At 40.6% G+C, this 27,022-nt stretch overlaps 1 protein-coding gene across 11 annotated transcripts in view; it reads right to left on the minus strand.

Annotated features, from left to right (window-relative positions):
- Nucleotides 1-27,022, minus strand: part of tns1b (tensin 1b) — a 190,921-nt gene that overhangs the window by 148,741 nt on the left and 15,158 nt on the right. The window contains exon 1 of one of the 11 annotated variants that reach the window (XM_039600132.1): nt 16,696-16,813. The exons of 9 other annotated variants lie outside the window; for them this stretch is intronic. In XM_039600132.1, coding sequence (XP_039456066.1) covers nt 16,696-16,710 — 15 coding nt within the window. In that variant the 5' untranslated portion in view covers nt 16,711-16,813. Of the gene's footprint in view, nt 1-2,937; nt 3,495-16,695; nt 16,814-27,022 lie in introns of those variants that run through there. One more of the 11 variants, XM_039600129.1, reaches the window with a different exon arrangement.

Below are 27,022 nucleotides of genomic sequence, written 5' to 3' on the forward strand. Positions count from 1 at the left end.
CCAGTCTGTTTCCTGAATCTGAACTTACTCACTGTCACATGCCCAGTCTCCCACTTTTTATCATTCTATTCTACAGATCAGTCTCTTTATAACAGCTTTTGCAGCTGTACTCACTTTCCCATCTGCTCAAGGAGGACGTCTACAGTATGCAGACTTCATCATCAAATGGACAGTCCCTTTTCTGTTTTTATGTTTTATCTTGGAAAAGAAATTTGTGGCAATGGGTCGCCTCGTCTCTGCAATGTAAAACACATTCCTTAAAGACAAATTTGAGTAAATCATAGGCTGAAAAAAGCCACCATGACGCCTCCTGTCTGTTTGTCAACTCAAGTTTAGAACTCCCACCCTCCCCATCTTGGTTTTGTTAGAACTCAAGCCTAATTTATGTTAAGACATTTGTGTCTCCTCACATCTTTGGCAAAGTCAAAGATTTTGGGTATGCGACCAGCCCAGTCCAGACATGCCTGCTTTTGGTTCACCAAGAGTTAGTGCAAAGCCCAACGTTGACTGGCAGAATGCTGATTTGTTGAAGAGTTAATTAAACAGAAAAGTCAGTGACAGCAGAGATAGGAGCATGAAGTTGTAGTGAATAACTTTTACTGTTTTTAACACTCGCTTTCTCTGCACTATAAACAAGCTCTTTATCTATGATGACTTCTATGTTCCCTGTGACAGGGGTTAAAACTAAAGAACCAACAACAGCATAAATACGAAAGCAGCCCAGAGATCAGTTGTTATGCGTATTTTGATAGTGCTGCACAGATGCCAGCCCTTAAATTAATAAACAGCATCTATAGTGGCTTTGTTGACACCCACAGTCCCTTAAGGTGCCAATGCCCCTCAATGATGAGATTTAAGCATTAATTTAATTTAAATAGATGAGTTACATAAAACTTTACAACCTTTACAGCTGGCATAAAAGCCACAATTAGCTTTAGAGATGAAAACAGCATTTTAAACATATTTCTTTGTGGTTTAAAGTTTGGCATTTTAATATCCAGGCTGACTCGCTCTTAAGTGAACATCAAGTGGACACTAGAGGAACTGCTGCTTATTATTAAGCACTTGCAATGAAGGCAGCTCGACTTCATGAAAACATTTCACGTGTCATCTGAGAGGCTTCTTCAGTTCTAAATATTGATGGAGAGTCCCAGGCATTTAACCCTTGAAGGGGTTTTAATAACTCTGTAGTTGGAACTGAAGATGCTTCCTAAATGAGATGAAATTTCACAAATCTTCAGGTCTTAATGAACCAAAAAGAAGTCCAGCTACCTTCATTGCAAATGCTTAAAATGACCATGACCTAGATGACTGGGAAGCTACACAGACTGGATGATGGTTTATATTTCAGCCCTGGAAGTTGCCATTGGGTGTTTTCCAGAGCTACACATTTTTAAGATATCTCATTCAACAAAGTTTCAAAATTAAAATGTTTGTAGCTTTAGGAGGTTTTATCCTTCAAAAGCTCAGAAGTCATCACAGAGACGGGAGAAACCTACACATTTTCAGTCACTTCAGGAAGAACAAAGTGATTGGAGTTTAATATTCAGCTCTTTTCTCTCCTCAGCATTTCTTCGGATCGATCTGGCCTTAAAGTGGCACTGCCCGTTTTAGGAAATTACAGAAATGATCGTGCACGGACACCTTCTCTTTCAGCATAAACCCCGCCCCCAAAAAACTTGATAAAGGATTCGTCTGTCCAGCAAACAGGTCAGAAGGGTGCAAAGCTCGTATAACCCACAACACCAGGCTGCTGGAATAAGGTGTGCCCAAATTAGGGCCATTTTAGCACCAAACAAAGATCTGCTATTAACACTGGAGCTCAGATTGAACCCCGCCCCCTTAAGTGAGCTCCTTTTGTCATACACCGCTCTGATGCAGTCAATCAGTGACCCAGAGCTTAGCTGGGGGGCATTGAGATTCTTTTACAACCCCCCTCTTTCACCTCGCCTCCCGCTCCTCAAAAGAAAGAATGGTAATTAACTGATGAAGAGCTCTGTAAGATTATCCAGTCCTCTCGCCAAGAGCTGCAGCTCTGCCAGCGGTGTGCAGTCATGTCCCAAAGGACCACTGCAGAATGGGGAAGGATGGATCTCAATGGTCTATTCAAACCAGTCTCCTCTTTCATCCTCTATTCAGCTGAAAAAAAAAAAAAAGTGGAGAGCAGCAAGCAATGTCGTATATTTCAGAAGGAATGTTCTTTCATATCAGCACAAATTAGGAAAAGCACTCACAGTGTTTTAAGACATGTCGAGACCGTAGTCACAGCACATTTAGGATGGACACTCACACACACACAAACACTGACCAGAGGGCACACAAGTGCACAAACAACCCCTCACTGTGAGCGGGAATGCGCAGCAGATTGAATTATACAAGAGAAAGCAAAAAATAGCTGTGTGTCCCAACCACCTAGTGCGAAACAGAGCGGGACACAGGGGGAGTGAGGGAGTGGGAAACGGGTGAGAAAGGAGAGCATTTAATTCAACTCAGAGTCGGAGCAGAAAAATTTTCAGCGTGCACACGGAGCAAAGAAAACACAAGAACATGTTACTGAAGCGAAGAAGACAATGCAGAGGTTTGTCTCGCGTTTGCACACCCTCCCGTTCTCCTTCATAATATCTCCCACATTCAAATGTGTCACCGTGCCAAGGCCCCCCACAGCCGGGGTCCCAACCCTCCACCCAACCCCCGACAAGCAGACCACCCAATAGATCCCCTGAGCAGGGCTCCCAAATAATCTGAAGCATAAACCTTTTTTTACAGAAAATATCATGCCCACTGCATCGTCACACTATGTCCCACGTGAGTCAGCCCACTGACTTATGCTCTTGATTTCACTCTGACATATTAGAGCTGCAGAGAAATTGTGCTAAAATTTCTGCTGTCAGACATCCTGTGCACTCCTAAAAATATTTGACTGGAAACTTTTCTCACCCAGAACATGCAAGACAGGCAGACCCAGGTGCGTGCAGGTCCAGCCAGAGCTGTGGGCAAGCTGAGGGAGACAGACGGCATGGTGACCGACAGGAGTGATGCTGCTGCTGGTGCTGCTGCTACAGACCACTGGGCTTCCTTAAGTTTAATCCAAGAAGAAGAAGAGTAGCCCAGCACTGCAAAGCCATGACCATCCTGGACATAAATACAGCTTCTTCTTTCTGCCTCTTCCTCAGTGTCTGGCTTGCTGTCTTCCTTCTCTGTGTCTGCTCTAAATTGGATCCTTACTGCCTCTCCTCTGCTCTGCGCTCGGTCTGCCTCCCGTTCCCTCTGCCGGGGAAAGTTTCACAAAGGTTTTTTTTTTTGTTTTTTTTTTTAAACTGAGGGGGGTCAGGCTGCCCCTACCTCTCCACGGGAGCAAAGGGGGAGGGGGTATAGTCCACTTATTATCCATCTCTTTTGCGCCTCCTCTCCCTCTCTCTCATCCCATGTCTCCCTCCCTCCTTAGCCCTCTAAGCCTCACCACTTTTAATTTCATTCATCCCTTGATCTCACCCCTCCCTGCTCGTCCCCGCACAGCATCCATGGCACTTCACCTCCCTCCCACCTTCTACCCCTCTCTCCTGCACGCTTTCCTTGGGCATTTCTGTATTAAGCCCATTTTAATATTTCATAAACTCCACGTCGCCTGCTTTTACCTACCTACCTTTGAGGTAAATCTTCACTGGCATTTCTCCTGACATCAAAAAATGCAATTTTCAATCACTCTAGAAATCAAAAATAGGCACATGCATTTTATTTTTTCTAGTCTTTTCTCAAGGGAAATTTGCACCAACTCCTTTGGTACCTGCTTTCCTAAATATTTGTAAAATGTAAATAAGAAAAAAAAAAAAAAAAAAAAAGGTCAGTTCTGCCTTTGGCTTGGATTCAAATAACAGATCAACACAACATTGTATAAAAAGATGGCCGCACTTCAATAACTTTAAACCTTAATACAATCTAACCAGCTGAGTTAGGCCTCAGTCACACAGGCTTAGAGACCGGTCAGCAACAAATGGTTGCCCAAGAAAAATGTTTATTCCTAACAAGTTGGCGAGTGGTTGCCAGAGGCTGCTGGTAGTGGCACGCAGAAATCTGTCACAAAGAGTGGGCTGCACTTTGAGTTGCCACTTTCATGTTTGCATAGAAAATACCATCTTGTCTAAACAAGTGCAAACCTTACAAGTGGTAGACAGTTTGCCTTCAAAGTAAAAGTTGCTCCTTTTGAAATGTGTTGGTTATAGCCATAAGGCACAAAACTTTTACTTTGAAGGCAAGCAGGCTGCCTTTCCAGTTTGCATTGCAGTTCTCAGTTTCGCCACCCCTCAGCGACAAGTTGGCAAGTGCTTGCAGACAAGCTGTGTCTTCCATGCAATCTACAGAGCTACCATGGCAACCTGCTCGCAACCAAAGCAATTGCAAAGAAGTTTTCATAGCAGCACAATATGCCTCTTTGCAACTGACCACGCTGCTCTAAAACAGCAGCTGCTTGTTATGACATGCACCGTCAGCCTCAACCTAACTACAACTAGGAGTGTGAAATGGCACAAGACTAATAATGAACGAAGGAATGACCAACTTCAATGAACAATTCCCATCAATTTACGACAACCACAGATTTCAATAGCGACATGCGATTGCCAATGAGGCACCAACCAGTATCAGGGTCATGTTTGTTTGTACTTTAAAGTTGGTCATTTTAAGATGGTAGTCTATGGGGACAGCCACTGGTGGTCATTCCAGGAACTGCAGTTTTGGTGCTCGACCAGTACATGGAATTTGACTGACATTTTATCTCTTATGTGCAGAAATACAAAAGTTAAAAAAAAAACAAAAAAAACATGCTTGGTTAGTGACAGTAGGTGGCTTTAAACAGACCCCAACCCCACCCCCACCCCCCCACTTCACACTTTACAAAAGGGAGAAAGAACACAGGGGCCAGGAAGTAAAAGCTGCCTCATTAAGTTCTCACTGCTCATCAATGGCCATGTTAGCCCCATGACTCTATCCCTTTCTGCAGGTTTTTCATGCACACGCGCGCACACACAAACGCACACACAATCCTCTATACTACTCGAGTCTACCCACGTGTGCTCTCAAACCCATCATTTCCCATCAGATAAACAAAAACACTCAAAAATCCCAGCCCACTATTTCCTCAAAACACAAACACATGTCATTTAAACTATCAAGTTCACCACATTCATATACACAAACATCCACCAATAACCACCTTTTTCTTCTCCACCCTCTCGCGCACATCTTCACAATTTTCTCACATGGTGTGTAAATACACAAACCCACCCACACACAGAAACAGTCATACATACTCACCCTTTGGCACAGAGGATTAGTGGCCCAGTATTTCCTGCAGGCCACCACCTACACAGACATTCGCTAAAGGAGACGAGGTTACAGACAAAACGAAAAACGCACGGACACACACAAGGATGCAAAGCCTGACACAACAAGATGTTATATAGTACGCAGGACTTCAATTCACAGTTTCAGATTAAAAACTGTTCTTCAAGAGGACCACCTATCATCAGTACGGGTGAGTCCTAAATGGGTTTATAATTGCTTCAGTTAATGGTGCTTTCATTAATTAAATGCTATCATTTAATGAGAGTTGGATGGTTTAGTGGTCAGTAAATCATTACCAGTGACCAGGACCAACTTTCTCACAGAGTTTTCAAAAGTTTGTAAGTTTTAGACACATTTTAAAATTTCTTAACTTCTTTATTAAGATGTTGTGTTAATGAGTTTTGGCCACTTAGAGGCAGCTAAAGCCCTATCACACAGTCCTGTTAAGTCACGGATTATGATAATCCCTCGTCCCTCATTGCCATCCAGTACATACATCTACCTCCACCTTTGCAGTTCAGGGTGGGGGCTGAAGGTTATCCCAGCTGTCACGGGGCAAGAACCAGTGTACACCATGAACAGTTGACCAGTCTGTTGCAGGGTTAACAGAGAGAGACATAACTATTCATGCTCACATTTACACCTACGGCCAATTTAGAAACATCAAATTTACCCAATATACATGTCTCTGGACTGTAGGCGTAAGTCAGACTGTGCAGATTACAGGGATACAAACTTCAGCCATCTAGTGGATTCTAACCCAGGACCTTCTAGGTCTAAGGAGATGGTGCTAACCCCTGCACTGCTGGTCCCAGTCAAACACATTATTTAAATATTAAGACTTCTTGTTTTTGTCTGATTTTTTTTTTTCAAAAACAAACAACCCCTCCCCACCACCACCACTGTAGTTAGTATCTTTGCATAGTTAATAGAGGCAGACATCTCAAATCTCTCATTGAGAAGCCTTTGCCTTAATGACACGCAGCTCCAGGAGCAATGCTTATCCTGTCACACTTGCACAAAAAACAAAGACCAAACACAAACTAACTGCAACTTAACATTCAGCACTTGAACATCAACACAGACTTTACACTGTCTGGCACACATGTTGATGGGAGAGCACAGCTGACATGTTGCTGGAAATCAACTTGTTTTTGGACGTCATTTAACACCCCACCAAAAAAAAATGTCAGGTAGAAATTACTACCTTAGCTTCTTAAATTATACTGTGGCAGAGCTGTAGGTGGCAAGACATTGGCTTTTTGACCACAAGGTCAGCAGCTTGATTACCATCTGAGAAATGACAGGACAGGAAGCTTTGTTTGTTTGTTTACTTCTTTCTTCTTGCCCCCGTCCCCCCATGTGTGAAATCAATCCAGTGCCCTTCCCAATCATAACTGTCAGTGAATGACAGAGCACTGAAGAGTTGTCCAGCAGAGCTTAGCTGTACTGAAATAAAAGCAGTCATAGCACTGCACACTATGTTCTTGCATAAAGTCATCCTCCACATTATCTGTCAACACACTCTCACGTAACAGTGCATGATGCATTATTTATTTTTTGATAGTCATAACACCTTCGATATACAGTAACAGAGGCAAATTGTATCAGGTTAATGGATTTCTACAAGATACTCAAAGTCTTTTTTACCCCAGTCACTTGATTTTACTATAAGACCACCAAAAATCAAACAGAAACTAAGTGCAGCAGCAGCACCCACTGGTGGTTTTTTAACAAACTGCATCCCTGATTTATTATCAAGTATTTGTTCAAACAGCGATCAACCAAAACAACTAAAACCAACACCCAACTATTGTCCAGGTTCCCCTTTTGCCACCAAAACAGCTCTAATCTGTTGGGGTGTGGACTTCATTGGGGGTATCTGACACTGCTTTGTTTCTAGTGGTTGGAGCCTACATGGACCGGGCTTGTTGTGGTGCATCACGCAGATGTTCAGTTTGATCTGGGGAGTTTGAAGTCAGGTCAGCTCGGGTTCATGAGCAAGTTTGTGGTGTGGCTGGATGCCCTGTCCTGCTGGAAGTGGTCCACAGATATCAAAGTAACATCCAGAAGAATGGCAGCTTTTTGTAACAGGATGAATTATATTACTTATTTCACCTGTTAGTGGTTTTAATGTTGTGGCTGTTTGGTGTAGCCCAGTCATAAATTATAAAGAGGGACTACAGAGACTGAGGGACTTGTAATGCAGGAAAGGAAAGAAGGGCATGTTTCTACGACTAATTAGATAACTCGAATAATTTGTTTTAGTACATCTTTAACCTTGACCATTTCTGTTTCTTTTGTAAAACCAGAGCCAAGAGCGGACAGCGAGACAATTAAGAAGATTAACTGCTGTCGGATCACTGTCCTTGAACCATGTAAAGACGGATAAACAGCTGAGTGGGATTAAAGCTGCCCAGCCTGTTACAACGGGCTCAAAACAAGAGACAGAAGAAAAAAAAAGAAAAGATTGAACTGATAAAAGAAGAAAAAAATAAGCAAAGGCTTTCAGACATGGATGAAAAAGAGGGGAAGAGAAACAAACAAAAAGAAAACCCTGAAAAAAAAAAACAGGGGTCTGTAGTCAGTGATCACACAGATAGATGACGATAGTAGATAAGCAGGCGGATAAAGGGAGAGTGAATGTGCAAACAGCAGAGGGGTGTGTTCTGTGATCTTGGCCGATGTACTGACGGGCTACATGAAGGGGAGTTCACTTGTTGACAGACAGAGGAAGAACACACTCCAGCAGGCCTCACACACACACACACACACACACACACACACCCCTGTGACTCCCATCTGTTGCAAACAATGCAGGCCCGCCGCCCTCCCTGTGAGAACACTCACATGTGTGTGCACGTTTTTCCTCTGTTCTTTCTGCTGAGAGGAAGGACCGTCCGCCCAACACCAGAACACACTGACCCATGAAAGCAACAATAACACGGCTGCAGTACACGATGTGAGGCATTTCAGGGTGGTCAGGCCTATTCTTTAAAAGACTCTAAGATTCATTAGTGAAAAGACCCTTTAAAGCCATAGATGACCCAGGTGACTCCATCTGTTATGTTCCTTATTACATAGCAATACTAATAATAACAATAAAAATAACAATGCTCCAAATGATAATGTGGTCCATATGGAGATAATTATATATTTCAATTTTAATTTATCTAAAACCTTAATTGATACAATGAATAGTACACAGCTGGGAAATAAAGGCAATTTGATTACTAGATAGCCTATTAACAATAAATCCAGATGTTTTCTTTTTGAATAACACTTGCCAAAAACAGCACTGTACTCCATTAAAAGACTGTAAACACAGATGCCTGATGAAGTGATTGAAATGCCACAACATATATAAAAACTGTTTGCAGTTTCATTTTAAAACCAGTGGCAGCAGCAGGGAATTAGGAATCAGGAATAAAATTATGACCACCTGCTTAATATTGTGCTGCCAAAACAGCAAACAGCTGCGATGCACTGTGTGTTCTGACACCTTTCTATCCAAACCAGCATCAACTCGTCTGTAAATCGGACAACACAGCCAGCCTTTTTCCCAACATGCATGAGTTTTTGTCCATGAACCTGTCCCGGGGTCATTGCTATTCCTTCCTTGGATCACTTTTGATAGATACTGACCACTGCAGACTGTGAACACCCCACAAGGGCTGCGGTTTTGGACCCAACCATGTAGCCTTTAGTTTGGGCCGAGCCCACTTGCTCAAATCCTCATGCCTGCTCGTTTTTCCACCTTCTAACACATCAGCTTTCAGGACCAATTGTTCACTGTCCTTCTGATATGTCCCGCCCACTAACAGGTGTCAGTGTTATTCACCTCACCTGTGAGTGGTTAGGTCTGGGCATGTAAAGGCCAGATTTAACACTCTTTTTAAGCAGTTATCAAATAGATAATAAAATGCATTGGCCTTGGTTATCCAAATATCCTCTCCACCTACACAGATTCACCCAAATGCATGGTAAACTTATTTCTACAACTCTCTCTCTGCATTCCTAATATTTGCAATCTCTTCAGAGTATATGACTTAGTTTTTTAATAGCAATTACAAATTAATGAAAAGAAACCAACCAAAGCAAAGCCATAACGATGTGATCTTCCTATTAGAGCCTGTTATATCCTCCAGGGGAAATAAGTAGCAAGCACAGCAAACAAACAAAATTCACACACAAAAAAATCTTGTCATGATAAGAAATATGTTTTATACTTCTGACCTCAATGAGATAAGATATATTACAGGATATATTCTGTTCGTAATAAGCACATTCACAGTTAAAGATTCTAGCTGACAGATAATTTTGATGTCAAATAAGAAAGTCACATAAATCAAAAACTAATAAAATAAACAGTGTGAGTTACACTATGCAGTACAATATTCACCTGAATCTTTCAAGTGCAACAAAGGGCGGAGTTTGGTGAGTGGCTGTGTTCATATCAGGATGTGTGAACACACTGAGCAGTGGCTGCTTTTACAGGATTAATGGCTCTGTTCATCAACACAGGCCTACAATCAGAAAAAGTGCCATGTCAAGTCAATCTGCCAATATCCTGCTGTTTTGACGTGTCTGTGCCAACGCGCTTATCTCTCCAGCTCATCATACCATGCCAGGCTGCTGAGCATCACACAAATATTAAATTTCCTTTGTCATTTGGCAACTGCAGATCTTAATCACGAGAATAATAAATAACTTCTCATACAGCGATCACACCCAGTGTTCTCTACGGATGAGCTAAAGCTGCATCTACATCTGTGACAAGTTTTCCTTCCTGCAAAGCATGCTCATAATAATAACAACAAAGACAATGCACTATTGTTTAGAATGTATGATTTTTACCATGTTCATCACATTAGTTCAACGAGTTTTATTCCCCCTACATTTGTTTTCTTTTTAATATTATTTTGCTGGCCATGTTTAGACATTAGATTAAAGACAAAAAAAACTAACTACTGTAGTTAAGGCACAGAAAAACCTACTTGGTTTGGCAAAAAAAAAAAAATAAAAATAAATAAGGAAAAATACTTAGGTTATGAAAAGATTGTGGCTGGGGTTACACATGCCCCCTTCTATACTGGACCTTGCACGCTGAAAAGTTGGAAATGCCAGCTCTGTCTTTATTATGCAATGACCCGGTGCACAATCTGCCACCTTGAACATACTGTAGAGGAGCTTTGTAAAGTCTGCATTACTTGACTTGAATATTTTGGAATATCCGTCTCAGTTCATATTATAATCCTTCCAATACTATCCAAGCATTTCAGTCAAAACCGCAAATGTAAACCTTGCTGTGGAGCACATACATATTTCATTTTGAACCAAACTGAAAGACTGACAAAGTGACACTGCTACACCGCTAAAGTATGGTCTTAACCCAGCCCACCTCAGCACTGAGCTATAGGCAGCAGCTAGAGACACCAAAAAGTCAAGTTCAATATAAAGGTTCCTGCCTCTTAAATTAAAAAAATAAGACATCAAAATTATATTTTATTGAAGGTAAATACATCTAAAATACCAGCTGTACCTTGTTTTTGCTTTTCCCTGGCTTCCAGAAAGGAAAGATGCAATAGAAGAAAAATTTTGCCCAACTGAAGACGGTGGTGAGACACCAGCCTAGTCCGCCCATTCTCTCGTGGAAAAAAAAAAAAAAAAAAAAAAAAAAAACCTCCTCGCGTCCTCTACCGTATCCTGTATCTCCTTGCTTTGTCTCCCCTCCCTTCCTAGCCTGTCCTTCAAGAGCCGTGTCCAGAGGTGCAAAGACTCTAGCAGTGTGTCCTGGAGAGAATCCCGAGATGGCTTTTCATCCAATCCAAGAAAAGGTAGCTTTTTCTTGTGTTTTAAAAACTGGAGATTCCCATAAAGTGCACTTTACTCGTAAATGCCTTCTTCGCTCTCTTGTCTAGCATCCCTACAGCATCCCTCCATCTTTCTGTGGATGCTGCAGGATCTGCCATTCAAAGCATGAAAAAGATTAGGAGAGGGGAAGACAGAAGTGGGCGGTGGTGGGATGGGTCAGGCAGAGCCGTCTGGTTAAGAATGAGGCACTTATAGTGATGGAAAAAGGAGGGGGGGTCTTAAATTTAATGTAGAACAGTGGGGGGATGGCTTGAAGAGAGAAAGAACAATCAATCCGAAATGTGTTGAGTGGGCAAGCAGTCCGTCATCAGCAGTTTAAATAATGATGTATACTACAAAGCTGGTATGCTCCAGTTGATAATTCAAGCACATCTTGTTTGCAGCTTACAGTCAAAGAACCCAAAAAGAATCAAATGAATGCAGTATTTGCACTCAGTGGAGGATGCTGGTGCATTTGGAGCTTTCAGGGGGGCTTTTAATGAAGACTGGCAGATTCTGACCAATCATAAATGGTACATGGAGCCTCTGAGTCCATTTGCATCTTGAGTGATTAGTTGGGTGCCTAAGCTTTCCTTATTGGATAAAGTGGAAGGCAATTGAAATCAATGGCTCCTAACTTGCTTTACATTTGAGGAAGAGCAAGAAAGTGTGTGAAATTACAAAAGGAGGCTTGTGATTATCTAAATTCTCCGCATTAAATTTGCAATTTCACCCAATTTAATTGCTGATCATGAGACAATTTACCATTTAAAGAATTCAGAAAATGGAATAGTTGGCTCTTTATTTGGAAAACCTCACAACAGCAGCTCACTCTCATTGCTTCCCCTCAGAGAAATCAGAAAAGAAAGACTGTGACTCTTTGGTGAAAAGGCCATAAGATAGGCCGTTAAGGCCTATTTGGGTACATTCTTAGCTTTTTGTTCCCACTCTGTGGTTTGTTACAGTCAGCCTTTTCCATAGCCTGCCACAGATTTTTTTAAAAATGCCTAAAAGATGTTGGAAAATGTGAAGATGATTACACTTTGATATCTGAAAGTCTATTATCCATTGTTGGTCTAATGCAAATTCTTAGCAGGAGCAGCAGGCGTGTGGACATCCGCATGGACCCTTAGGTGAATTCGTCACCTAATGATGATATTTATGTCACTCAGACTCACGCGGACCCTTGAAGACTTATGTGATAAGTATCCTAGCTGAACTATCCGTTAGCAAGTTAGCTACCTTTCCCCCCCCCATTTTTTTTTTTCAACAGATTAAGAGTTTATTAAAGGGTTTGCTTGATATAACCCTAGAGAGTTAAAACTTTCAGGATTTTATGCTGCACGAGATCAAATTTAATGATTTGTTTCCCTAGTTTACTCATCCATCTCTACTTTCCCAGCTTCCCATAGCTAAAGCCGACTTAGACACATTTAGCTTACTTCCTCAAGCATTTCTGACAAGCATTCAATTTAAACATAAATGTCCTGATATATGGACAGATGCTTTGTGTATTATACAGAAAACAAAACTGCCTGGGGAAACTAGAAGACCTCACTGCAAAAATGGTGATATGATATGTGATGAGCAATTCATGTCTGTGCAGCCTAAGACTCAGGGTATAGAAGCGAGTATATAAATTCTAAGCATATAAATACAAATGCGAACAAAGCACAAAATAAGATTCCAGTTTACTTTGATGAGCAAGCAGTGTGCTGGTTCTGAAGACACTTGCAGATTTCTACAAATTTAAAATTTCAGTTACTGAAACACACAAGGGACCATTTATGTATCAAAAAAAATAATATAACCAGAGGCTTCCAATAAGAGCAATACTGCACATTTTCCAGAGCATTTAGCAGATATGATTCTATTCTTGCAGACACTTTGAGAGTGAAGCTACTGTAAGTTCTCAAGCGAAGGCAAGGTCTCACCATTACACCAACCTATCAAGAGCTTTAAGCCTACACAATACTGGCAAAGGGAGAGAAGTTCCAGAGAAGGCGCAGGGACAACACTATGCACACTTCCTGCCTCTCTGCGGGACAAACAATGGGCTGGTTTCAAGTCTCAATCTGGCAACGTCAGCTCTGTTGTCCATTCTAGGAAACCAGACAAGAGGTGAGGGAGTGAAGGGTCATTGTTTCTGGGAGAACACGAGGGGAAGTGGCCGGTCATGGTCTTAATGTGGGAGGGTTCACTGGGATGTTTTAGTCACAGCTGGTGGCATCCATTTGTCACTTTAATTTGATATTGTGTATCAGTAAAATGCAGTGGATTTCTAAAAGCATTGATAAAGAAAAACTGTTTTAATGCCATCTGGGTTATACATTTTTTCTCCACTCAGGAATTACATCATCCCATTTTCCCAGAACATCACATCTAACAATGGTGCGGGGCAACAAAATGACGTCTAGCATATGAACTCCACATTGAAAATGTAGCGTTTTATATTCAATAGGCATCGCCAGTTAGTCGCAACCTTCTCATGAGACTTATTAAGTGCAGACGCTGCGGTGCACTGCAGACTCTTTCATCTTTATTCCATATTTTACATACATTTCAGCTGTCAGTAGTGAGTGCCAGTCTCTGCCCAAGCCTTAACTAAATCATGAAGGCCTTGCTGGTTATACCCAGTATGCACATGACTGCAGTAAGAGACAGTTATTCCTGTAAATACGTCCAGGATCTGTTAGCAATCATTGCATCACTAGAAGGCAGAACAAATCTACAATGAAGTTAACTAATAGCCAATAATACCATTTGCACTGGAGACCCATTTGTTTAAATATTCCACTTCATATTTCTGCCCCCAACAAAGTGGTTGTGATTGATGTTGCAATTAGCTCCTGCCCCTCCCATTATTGATCTAAGGCGTTTTTGGGATTGAGAGCTTGGCGGCTTTAAGCACATGGCTTTCTGCCATGAGGGAATTAAGTGAAAGCTCATTTCATCTTTTGACACAGCACAGAAACACTCCTCTATCTTAAGTCGGCAGATGGGAGCAGTTTTGGCAAATTAGCAATCATGGAAAATTCATGTGTGGATTGGTGACAGAATAGAAAGCACAATGAAAGATGCTGGTTTGAGAAAAGCTGTAATCCCAGCTGCTAACCTAAAGCTTCTTTAGGTGGAAGAAGGCACTGCAAAGATTGTAGTTTTTACCTGCAGGCAACTGATACTGCAAATCTGAAAATCTGAATCTGTGTAAGAGGTGAAATTTGGAAAAATGTTATTGTTTTATGGAATATTTTATTCCATAAAACCTTAAAGGTAATTTGTTTAGAAAAAAATGTCAGTTATGGGTTGTTTTTGGTTGTTTTTTGGGGATTTGGTTTACAAAGGTCCAAACTTACTGGTAGGTTTAGGGTTTACAATGAAATTTATCAGAATTCATCCCATTTTTCCTACATTATTTTAATGCATACGGCAGCTATGAAGCTAATAAATCATAAGTGTATAGGAAAGACTCTCTAGCAACTTCAATCATTTGTAGGGGAGTAAATTACAAATTCCAAAAAGGAAAGGGTGAGATATTTAACCTTTACTTATCATCTACACGAGCAGGCACCACACACAAAGTACACAAAGTCACCACTTCACCTTTGGAGCAAATATCAGTCTGCCACTGAGCAATCATCAGCTGTCTCATAAAAGCCCAGACGAGGCTCAAATGGACAAGCTGTAAGGCCAAGGTGATGGAAGCGGTGAACATCCATTTTTAGAGAGACAGCACTGTCATACCTCATTTGCAAACTGTAGGTACTCCTAAGTATACGTAACCCTGACCACATATGCATTATTTTAGGATTTACATTTAGCCATTATGGATTAACCCATGGTCATTTAAAGAACTCTGTCCAATCAGCTGACAGGTTCACGACAGATGTTAGTCCACCTCACAGCCCTATGTAAAACAGTCCTCAGTGTGAAAGTTATTACGGTCTGTGAAGCCATAAAGTAATTAACTCTCCGGACACCTCCACATCAGAGGACAGGACGAAAGAAATGAACGAAGCACAGACCGTCTCTGAGCGAGGTCAAAAAACAGACAGAAGGCACAAGGCAAAGTGTTTGTCATAAAAAACATTTTATCAGGTTAAAGCACAGGAACAAAGTACTTCATAACGATGTTGACTTTTTTAAGTGGACACAAATTAAAAGGGCAGAAACAGCCTTTCAACTGCAGCCCAGTCTCACAACTAAACGTGAAACAGAAAAATGTATCTACTTTTTATGTTCATTGGCAGAAATGATCACATTTTCCGGTCGGTGAACACGAATGTGGAAGTAATGTATTTCAAAAGAAATTTTGAGTCACAAGGACATATTTTCTATAGTGAAAGCAGGGAGACTTCACCACGGCAACCAAAAAAGAAAAGCTTTAAAAGCTTTTTCTAAACCGAACCCAGTAATTTTAATGCCTAACCAGTAATAATATTTCTAATAACATATTTTAAAATGATGTGTAAAAATCTTTGGTGTCAAACCTCTAGCATGAGCAGTAACACGAATCGCTACAGTTCCAACCTCTCCAACTTCTAAATATAGACATTTTTTTTCTCTTTTTTTCATTTATTTCACTTCAAAAGAGAGATGCAAGTCCAGGTTGTCTGCCATCCAATGTAATTCATATATTTTAACAAAAATATACTTGGATCCTTGTCCATTACTTCTTACATTTTAATATTGAGGTATTTTCGAGTGACTTTTATATATTTTAACACAGCCGAACCTTGTTTCAAACAAGGCTCATAAACACAACACTTTTCACTAAGTCCATGCAATAATGAGCCAGAGACAAATGGAGACAATATAAGCACTGTGACAGTCAGGCAGTGTCTTGTCTGTCTCTTTTTATTTCTAAAGCAGAAAGCAGTGCATAAAACAATAGCAAGAACAGCTGTAACAACACTAGCGGTCACTTTCCGCTGTAAAAATGACATCATCTGCAGCACAGAAATCAGCTGTATGTAATTAACCTTGACAGCAAATCAGACTAAACTGAACTTTTTACAGTTATCTGCTTTACAAGTGGAAAGAAGGACCCTGTTAACAACAATTTTACAGCTGCAAAAGGACAACCTCTAACATTCCATGAGAAACAAAAGCCACGACTCCAGCCAAAAGCAGGATAATGATTAAACCTTTCAGTTTTAAAGTCCTGCACGGACATTTTGGATCAGCATGAGTCATCCTACTTTTTCACTCAATAAAAATGTTTACAGACTTAACCAAGATTTAATACCACATGTGAAAATTGTTTTTTTGTTAGCTCTCTTACACAAAGGGGAAAACCGACAACAGAAATCAAAGAGGTCAAAAAATGTCGCAACAATCAGAGTTTGGAACATTGGAAAGTGGTTGAAACAGTTACCTGAAAGAAAAGCAGAAAAAAAAAAAGTTTTGGCGCTGTGCATGCTGAGGCTGGACTGACCTCAACACCAGGAGCGACACCCCGATCACCCACAGTTTAAAATGACATGTTGCAACAGCACTTACCAGCCAGAGGGACATCGCAGTTCACTTTGAAGACACCTGGGCAGTAATTCCCTTTAACAGATCCGTAGCTTCTTGAACACTGAGCTAGCTTTTCTGGGATTAACACGACTCTGTTAGTCCCCCACAACGTTGGATGCACATACCAAAAAAAGAGCCTGACAGTCTGGCCCTTATCCTGACATACTTCCTGAGCTGTATTGTTAGTGCAGGGAGAGGAAACACGCACCGTGGAAAGCCAGTGTCAAGAGATCATAACATGGAAAGTGAGAATACCAGGAGCTATTGTTTGTTCTGATCGTTTCTTGTAAATTTGCCAAGGTCAGAGGTTAAGATAAAAACAACCAGAGTTGTTCTCTAATAATCTGTTAGAATCTAGAACTTTGACAGATGCTACCACGTTTCAAATCCAGCAAATTATAAAAACTAGAAATTTTACTTCAGAAAAAAAGTTTAAAAATCATATAAAAAGTTCAATTTCTGATTTGTTACTTAAGACTCATCATTATTATTATTTTGGGGGGGGGGCAGAAAGTATAACAAACTACTAACTTAAAGACAAAGCTAGCAAACAATCTCTACATTCCCACAGACAAAAACCTGTATGTCAAAGATGCATTCACAATGACGTCACTGACTATAAAGTTGAGCATTTTTGTCACCAATCACACGGAAGTGAGAAACCAAGGATCCTGCATGGTTCTACAGTGGAGACATAAACCACAATGTTTCTGAGTCTTACTATATGAAATTATCTTGTATTTTACTCAAAACGGGACCATAAATTAAAAAATTAACATCAAGCTGTAGTAAATAAAACTTGAAATCAGAGATAGCATCAGCAAATCAGGAAAACTGCTACTGAATTCATTCATTAAGAAAGCAGTGGGGTCATTTCTTCATATATTTTTATACAATTCAGATTTCTTTTGCAGCCAACAGTTGTTTCCTGTTGCCCATTAGAAAAAACATGCAGGTTCAAGGCACTTAAGCATTGGATGACAAGCAAAAAGTTAATTGCATTATCTTCAACAGTAATACTGCCATTCTAAAAATCCAAATTCACGCCAGGTTTTTGACTTTAACAACATTCTACTGAGGCTTGAAACCAGTATACTAAACTACTAAGACCATAAATCAAGACTTAAATCCAACCAGGCTTCATTTTTCAACCACAGTTGTCACCCACTGCTGGCATTAGAAAGTCTAAAGATTTAAGGCACTTTATATGAAGCTTAAAACGTGTAGGTCAGAAAATTTAAGACAACAATAAACTTCACTAAACAGAAAATCTCATTCACGACGTCGGTGATACATTTACCTTTGAAACAGCTCTCCTACTGTTTGATACTTTTGTGCAAAGTCTGGCACTCTTGCTTTTAACTAAACGCCAGCTCCACCCCTTCACACAAATTCTAACACACATCAACAATTAACCTAACATGCATTTCTCTGATAACATGCAAAATCCACAGAGAAGGAGTGATAACAGGCCTAAGCATTGCTCCGCCATCTAACCGAGTTTGGAGAACTTGCCACAGTTCTTATTTAGATTTAATCCCAGATGGTCTTGAAATCAGAGATGAGCTCTGTGGGGTCACATCTTTTCTAGGGCTCCTTCTTATAGATGGAGAGATTTTTGTGAATCTGGCAAGTTTGATGAATATAAGAATTTTTAAAAAGGACTAAAAGAGGAAAGTGCAAAGCTGAGAAGTGCAATTCTCTGTGGGTACTGTCTATAGCATTATGCTGACTTTTTTCCTTTTGTAATGTTGCAGGAGGTAGGAAACTCTTCTAAACAGATAAATTAAAGCACTAATGTGCTGGCCGAGGTGAAGAGGTCGGCCCTTTGCGACAGAGTCTTTTCTTAAAGAACTAACTCCAAACTAAACAGCCTTCTCTTTTGTTTTTTTAAACAGACCCTTAATGGAAACCACCTCAGGCCTGACAGATTCATTGCCACTTGTCCGTGAGTTAGGAGGGGACGCTTAGGAAGCAGAGCATGCAGACTGTGAGCAGCCTGAGTGGCATGGAACATTAACATCTCCCTCCAGTTTGCTTTTCTCTTCTCCACATGACTTTTACAAGCTTTTGAAGAAGGAAGGGGAATTTACTTTGCTGGGGGACCAAGAAAAAAAAAAAAAAAGGATGCCAGATTCATTCATTGAAGATGTAGACAGCCAAAAAGAAAAAAAAAAAAACTTGCTGGGTCTGCTGCAAATTCCTTCCACACTTAGTGGAAGGTACTTAACAATGTTTTAATTGCATTCAAAAATACTTAAAATTAATAGACAATATGTGAAAAATCTACTGCATGAAATATAGCAATGGTTTTGGAAGCAGGAACATCAAGGGTTGAAGAACAGGAGTTAATCTAATGGCTACTTGACAAGTGAATTGATTAGATTCCCATAGACCTTATTATTAAAGCATAAAAGAAATCTTGTTTTCACCCTGGTACAAAAAGTCAAGGATAGTTTCTGCACTAGACACTATAAAGCAGGCTCGGCCAACTCCAGGCTTCAAGGGCTGGTGTCCTGCAGGTTTTAGATCTCACCCTGGGTCAACACACCTGAATCAAATGATTAGTTCATTACCAGGCCTCTGGAGAACTTCAAGACATGTTGAGGAGGCAATTTAGCCATTTAAATCAGCTGTGATGGATCAAGGACACATCTAAAACCTGCATGACACCGGCCCTTGAGGCTTGGGTTTGGACACCATTGCTATAAAGGATGGCTACAGCTCTAATGATGTCACCCACTGGTTTCTGAGATCCAATTCTTAAGCCTCAACAAGAACGTTTCCACCACCTTGGTTGCAAAAAAGCTAACAAGGTGTACATCGTACCGAGGAAGGGTGGTTCTAACTGTTAAATCGCATGCTCAAATGACTTGGGATTGACAACAATTGTACGAAAATCCTCCTTTTTAAAACTTTTTTTAAAATTAGATTCAACATGACCCAAAACAAGTGACTGAGCCCATGAAATCAGCAGAAGAGTGTTTACAGAGGTCAGGTCAGAAAGCAGTTTTCCCACAGACTTCTACAAGACCAGAAATCTTTTTCCCCCAAAACACAGCTATCGCCATCTGGTGGCCTTCAGATAGAACACAACTTTTTAGGAACTTCGGCGTTGGGTTTATTTTTTCAACCCAGAAGCTACGTCCATTATTATACTCTCTTCTGGTTTCCCCCTTCAAAAAGACTGACCAGTGAGTGATTGTATTTTATATATATTTATGTACTTATTAACTCATCCATCTGAAGACTAGAGTTAGCAGAGTTAAAGGCATGGCCAGTATGACTGACAGGTGTCACCACCACTGATTCAAGACACTAAGCTGGATTTCTTGATTCTGTTTGTGGTGTGGGGATTGCTTTCAGCACTTTGGTCAGTGGTTGCAGGGTTTGAAGTGTTTTATAAATTAAGCTGGCTAGGCTGTGCTTGGCCTTGCATCCATATAGTTTGAGGAACTACACATGCTTGATAACCAAAAGGCTAGCATTCGTTTATAACCATTACACTTCACCCCCTCCTCCAAACAAAAACCAGTGAGTGATTTCATGGTCCATCCTTTACATTCAAAGGTTTTTCCTATAAACAGAACTAATTAAAAATGAATGTGTTTGAAAAACATTTCCAAAAAAGTCTCAAAGTCCGTTTTTGTGATAGTATTGAAAGAAAAAACAAAGTTCCACTTTGTTTTTGTAGACCATCAACTTCCCACATCTATATACCCACACATCTAGCTTAAACACAATTTTCATAACAGTGTAGCAGCAGTAAACAACTATAAACACAAAGACTGACAGCTTAAAGCATGAGAATGTGTTTCTGTCTGTGCATGTTGTAGTAGATGGAGGGATCCTGTCTGTGTTGTAAACACAGTGAAGCTCTGAGCTTAAACCATATAGGATTCATTCTTCCTAAAGCCTTTCTAAACCCCCCACCGCCGGATCAAAGCCTGTGTTGTGGGCTTGGTTTGTGACGCAGGGGGGTTACTTTTCTGGCCGACTGTTATTGTCCCTGAAAGTGCTAAGCCATGAGTGAGGCCTGTGTGGTGAATGCTGCTGCCAAGAGGAGTGTCTGAAATGTTTGTAGTCCTCCCTGCCATGTGTGCTGCGGATAAGGCAGAAGGCCTGGCTTTAAATTGGACGTGCATGTTGCATGACCTCACATTTGTCATGTCTGATTAAACCACACGAACCCCACATAAAAGCGAGCTCTTGCTTTAATATAGATAACAAAATACAACACTGACTGCCCCCTGCTGGCCTCTTTTCTCCACAGTCACCAAATGGCAGAATTGTTTAAGGAAAGACAGAAGTTTCTGACTTAGTGGCGGAACTCATGAACATGTTGCTCTCTATGCAAATGTTAGGAAGCCACATGGTTAGAGGCTCAGACTGTACACATAGCAATGCTGCTTTAAATAAACACTAGAGGACCAGGTTCTATTACTGTGGCCTATTTCATGGTCAAATATGACCACAGAACAACTAGATATAAAGATGATAAAACCAAAACAACAATAAAACAAAAAAAGAATGACACTGGACACCAACCTGAGACTTCTGGGTCAAAGCCCAAATCTTTGTAAAGTTTCTGTTTCAGCATTTTTCACCATTTTCACCCAATAAGATGTTAACCTTCACTGTGAGTGCTTAAATTATTCTGCACAATCAAAACAAAAAGTGTGTTAAACAGAACACAGTAACCACCAGTCACTAGGGGAAAATGTGTATTCCCCGACTGGTTGGCTAGTTGTTGCTGGAGGAAATCTGTCAAAGAGGATGCTGAACCAAAAACCTTTTTGTAATTGCTTTAATTGCTCGTAGGCTTCCATAGTTCAACATAAAGGGCATGAAAGATGGTGCGTTTTCTGCAAACACTCACCTTTTATACTCCGAGCTGTGGGGAATCTGGAGAAAGTGCAGCACAAACCAAAAACAGAGAATGTTCACCTTCAAAGTAAAAGCTCTGTCTTACCGCTTCTACCAAAACACTTCAAAATGGGCAACTTTGTTTTGGGTTTACATTTCACAGCTTTAATTACGCTGCTCAAGCAGTTTGCAAGCGACTGCAGAGAACTTGACATCTTCCATGCAAAATACTGATAATCACAACAACCTTCTAGCAAGGAAAGCAATCACATAGATGTTCTCAGTGCAGCACAATATACACCTGTAGCAACCAATTTCTCCTACCGACAGCCAGCATCCATCTACCAGCCAGTCATGGATTACACACTTTTCCCTAGTAAGAGGCCAGGTGGTCACTGACTGGTTTCTAGTCCTGTACACCATTTACACCAGTTTCACGAGTTTTTCAGTCAAAATGCATGAAAGGACAAACATTTACAAACAAATTCTCTCAAAGGTGCAGTCATTTTTTTAAACTTTATTTAATAGGAAAATAGATTACTCTGCAATCGGTCACAGTAATAATACAGCAACTACCTGTGCCTTCACAGAAGCGGATGTCAAAGATGTTACCAGGTACGCGAAGACACCAAACGCAGCAGGTATACTGGGGACTTAAGAAAACAGAACTGTTGACTACAGCTGACAGCTAGCAGTGAAATTTTATACACTGCAATTTTATACTCTATCTATAAACAAATGAAACTATAATAACAACATATTATTCCTGAGAGTTCCAGTTTAAATTCACATCTTACTTTCATTGACACCATTTGTTTCCCTTGCACGTGCTGTCACACTTCTAGAAAGTCATAAATGCAGGAGTGTTTGCAGCCTCCACCCTTTAGCCTTAAGATTTATACACTGATGACACTGAAAAATAGATTTCAGTTACTGCACTGTTTAAAAATGAGGCTAAGATTACCAGCAGACCTTATAGAAGTAAAAAAAAATTGTGTGTATTTGTCTGTGTGTGGTGGTTGTGGCGAGGACACCCTGCCTGTCAGCCTTAGATGTGATACACCCTCTGAACATGGAGCTGCATTTCTTCGCGGCACCCACTGTAACCCATGGCGATGGCAAGCCTGCCCAGCAGCCAGGCATTATGCAAATGTAAATCACGCTTGACTGGCCACAAGACTGTGTGCGTGTCCATCGCATGGCTTCACATTTCACCCAAACTTTATTGGTGCCAGTGGTCCTTTTGTCTGCTTTAATTGAATTAACTTCCCAGAAACAGACCTTGCTGCAGGAAAGCGATGGGACGTAGCACAGCCATCAACCCGGCATGGGAGCTTTTAACTATGTTTACACTGGAATCATTTCATTCTTCTGAAGGAGAGAGGGCGGGGGGTCTTTTACTTCATTTTATAACTTGGTAATTCTTATTTTTAGGAGCTACATGACACATATGTCACACAGTCACAAAGCAAATGCACCATCACCACCATCAGATTCCCTCCCTGTGCTTGGAAAGAAAAAAAACAACAAAAAAAAAAAGGTAATTTAAGCTCCTGAAAAATTCTTTCCTCAATCAGCTTGCTGGCTTTAGAAATGCATTCCTGCATGAACAAACTATTTTCTGCCAAAGTCAGAAGAATTTATTGTTGTTTCACAGGACATTTTTGTCTCTGCTCCTCTCACTGGTTTGCAGTGGGTGGGGCTCGCTTAGCCTAACTGTCGTCACATGTTCCTGCACATCAATCAACATTTAGCAGCATAAAGTAAATCAAATCTGACTAAACCACAGCCACATAAATTAGCCTTGTTTTTAGGTTAATAGACGTAGAGGAATGTCACAAATTGAGTGCCAAAAAGATAAATAAAATAAAATCAACACACCTTAAGTAACACTTTAATTTATGGTAATTATTCCTCAATTTGAAGCTAAGGGCATTTGTGTGTAATTACGTGAGTAAGTCTCAGTTTAAGGTACAAAAACAGTTAATGGCAATGTCCCCATCTGCTGGTTAAAAAGCACAGCACCATTAAACCCACATTGAGGAGACCTGAGCTCCACTTTGAAGGGTCTGAAAATCTTCAGATAAAATGCATCACTCTGCTGTTGTTTTGACTACAAGGCGCTGTCTGAAAGAAGGAATGCGTTCATCCTTTCTTCTTTCACTTCGACTGCGGACAAAGTGGCGTGGTGTCCCACCCAGATGCCAAGCAAACAGCGTCACATGGTTTCCTCTGGCAGATAAAAGGGTTGTGGAAGTCCAAATGTTTGGCCAGTGTCTAAGATAATGTAGCGCAAACAGGTTTCTGCCATCTCTATGTGTTTGATTTATGCAGACTCGCAGGCGTGAATGGACTTGAATTCTGCAGGGTGATCTACGGTGGCATTTCAGTTAGATCTGCATCAAACAGCAAATGACGCTGGCTCTGACTCAAATGGATATAAAGCACCCAAAACTTTTCCCCCCTACACAGAAAAGTCATTTTGTGTCAAAAGAAATGCATTCATTCAAAGAGTCAACAGGGAAGTTCAGGAAGAAAGGCCTGTCCCGCTTTTCAGGCTGCTCATTAACTGGCAGAGCATGCTGTTGCTGTCGGGAGTTTCTTTCTCCAGATCTGTTCAGGTCAAACACATTGTGAATTCAGCCAAACAACACTAGGGACTGTTGAGATTTGGGCTTACAGCCCTCAGGTCCCTCCTGTTATCCACCTTCAAATTAATTTCATCACTCCTGGGAGGCAGGAATAGCCGAAAATGTTTCTTTATAACTCACATAACGTACATTTTCATGTTAATGTAGTCTGGTATGTAACAATGATTTAACAAGCAACAAAATTTACTTAAAAAAGAAAAGCTTGAAAGTGTAATATGCTAAAACATGCTTTTCCCAAAAATAAAATTCACAGTTAAGAAATAAAAATGGCATGTTTTTATTTCTGCAGAAATTTCACTTCTTGTCAAATGAACAACTGATCTGCTTTCTGGAGTCTATCCCAGCTTTCATATGGAGAGAGGCGGGGTCTCTTCCTGTGATTGACAGGTCGCTCCCACAGACTATAACACCTGCTCACATTTACACCTACAGCTGATTTAAAATCACCACTTAACCAAAGATGCACGTCCTTGGACTGTGGAAGAACACCAGAGTGCCCGAGGAGAGCTTGCAAACTACAAACAAAGGCTTCAGCTGATGATCAGATTGAAACCCTCAAACCCAGACGTCTTTGCTGTGATGGAGCAGTAACGCCGGCACCACCACCTCAATGATTAGTACTCTGTTTCCAGTAATTGGTGGTTTAATTTTAGTGGTATGGCTCAGTTGTGCGTCTCAAACAGTGTCACTGAACAGAGCAAGATTCAGTGACAACAGACTCTACAGTGAAGCAATGAAAGTATATAAATGATGGACACGGCTATTGAGACATCAAACGCTGATTAAGTCCTACTGTGAAGCTTGGGCCGTTTGGCCACCTTGATGTTTTAAAACCACACATGACAAACGAGAGGTGGATAAAAAAATGTGCTTGCTTAATCCTTTTACTTGGGACTATAATTTACAAGCTGAACATCATGTTTGCATTTTGTGTTTGTTTTGTAGAAAGAATGCAGGTTTTAAACCTGTAAGTTATCTCCAGGCTTTATAGACAGTCTGTATTCAGAAACAGCATAAAAAAGGGGAGTTTGGGTTCCAAAGCAGCTTGCAGAGGAAGGCATCATGTGAACCATCAGCTAATGTAGGCTTTCTCTGAAATGCCTGAGCTTGACTTATTGCACTCTGTTGTATCATTTCATGGATGAATGAATAGTAGAAAGTTTAAGCATGTGTCACAGGAAACCGCCTTTAAGAATTAAACTGCTGTCCCACAATTACCTGATTTAGAAAACAATTTTCAACTGTCTTTTCTTTTCTTTTTCAAAGGTGTGACTGCGTGCCCTGGGCCTCAGTTTTGGCAGCTCACCTCTTTTAGTCCATAAAAGACCCTGACATGCTGAGAGCTAATCCCAGAGTCTAAATTTAAGAATGCACATGTGTTAAAGGCTTGGCTACGGTGGAGCTTAGCAGTAATATAAGACAATAGCACAAAAGTGATCTCAGGAATGTGCCACAAAAGTGAAAGTGCAGAGAGAGGAATGCTATGCAGTGAGGCGATAAGTAACAGTGTCGCGGTGGAGGGAGCTGCTCGCTGATAATGCAGCCATTAAGGCAACTTGTTCAGCTTCATCTAAAACCATTTAAAGGCACTTTATCTAACAATAGACTGTTAAATTCATTATTGTTATCTGAGAAAAGAGGAGGCCAAGATTTCCCTGGAAGATGGCGTGCAGAAAGTTAACAGATTTAGCTTGTCTTTTTAACCCAAAAAATGTGATGCAATGTCACGTTGCTGCAATGATTAATTATCATTTACAGTACAACTGCAACTGCAGACATACATCAGTCAAAATAAAGCACATTTAATGGCAGAATAACAGTTCAGGGCAATATAGTGCGAGTATAAGATGTGACTTAGTACAACTCTGTTCTTATGTAACTATGAGTCATTCTCATTATCCCATGTCAACAAGTACTATATTACTTGCATACCCAGAGTAATATTAGCCTCCAGTCGGAGTTGATACACAGACCTAACACTACAACACAATAAGGTAGAGGTATTCAGGCTATTTTCAGAGTCATGCCACAAAGCTGCCAAGGCAGATAGGCATGTAGGAGGCAAACAAGCAGCAGATTATGTTCTGAGAACGCCTGTGACTATCGTGATGTAAAATGAAGTGGGATTAAAGGGTAAAACCCCTCAATTTAGGTAATCCAATATGTCATTCTTTCAGTCTGGGAAACTCCATGAAGAATCAACGAAACCAGACCTGCATTAAAGCCAAATGCTTTTAGGCTTTTCCAGCCATCTGTATTCTTTTCCTCCTTTGCTTTGATGAGTGGGATGAAGCACAGTTGTCTTTGTCCCATACAAATAAAACAAGATGAATCAGGAGGCAATGGACAAAGAAACAAAACTTAGCCAATAATAATAAATATTTCAGTTGCTAAAATGTCCAATTAAATACATACCGTTGTCATACTTAATTAAACCTGTGTTTCCGCAGGTCCTTCCTCCCCGCAGCTGTCAGACTGTACAATCAGAACTGCTCCCAACAAACATAGATGTTTACATCAGCACTGTAACTGCAATAAGTTAATTAACCGATTTGCACTACAACCTGGTTTGCCTCTTATCTGTAGTTATTTTTATTTAATTTAATAACTGTACAGTACTCTCTGTATATAGTAACCATTGTCCTTAATGTAAATATGTAAGAAAAATTGTGTATGTTTCTGTTCTGTGTTCTGTTTGTTTGTATATGTGTCTTTCTGGCTGCTGTTACAACCAAATTTCCCCTTGTGGGACAATTAAAGGATTATTCTATTCTATTCTATTCTAAAATAAA

This window comes from Oreochromis aureus, linkage group 16, assembly GCF_013358895.1.
Source record: "Oreochromis aureus strain Israel breed Guangdong linkage group 16, ZZ_aureus, whole genome shotgun sequence".
NCBI classification, from domain to species: Eukaryota; Metazoa; Chordata; class Actinopteri; order Cichliformes; family Cichlidae; genus Oreochromis; species Oreochromis aureus.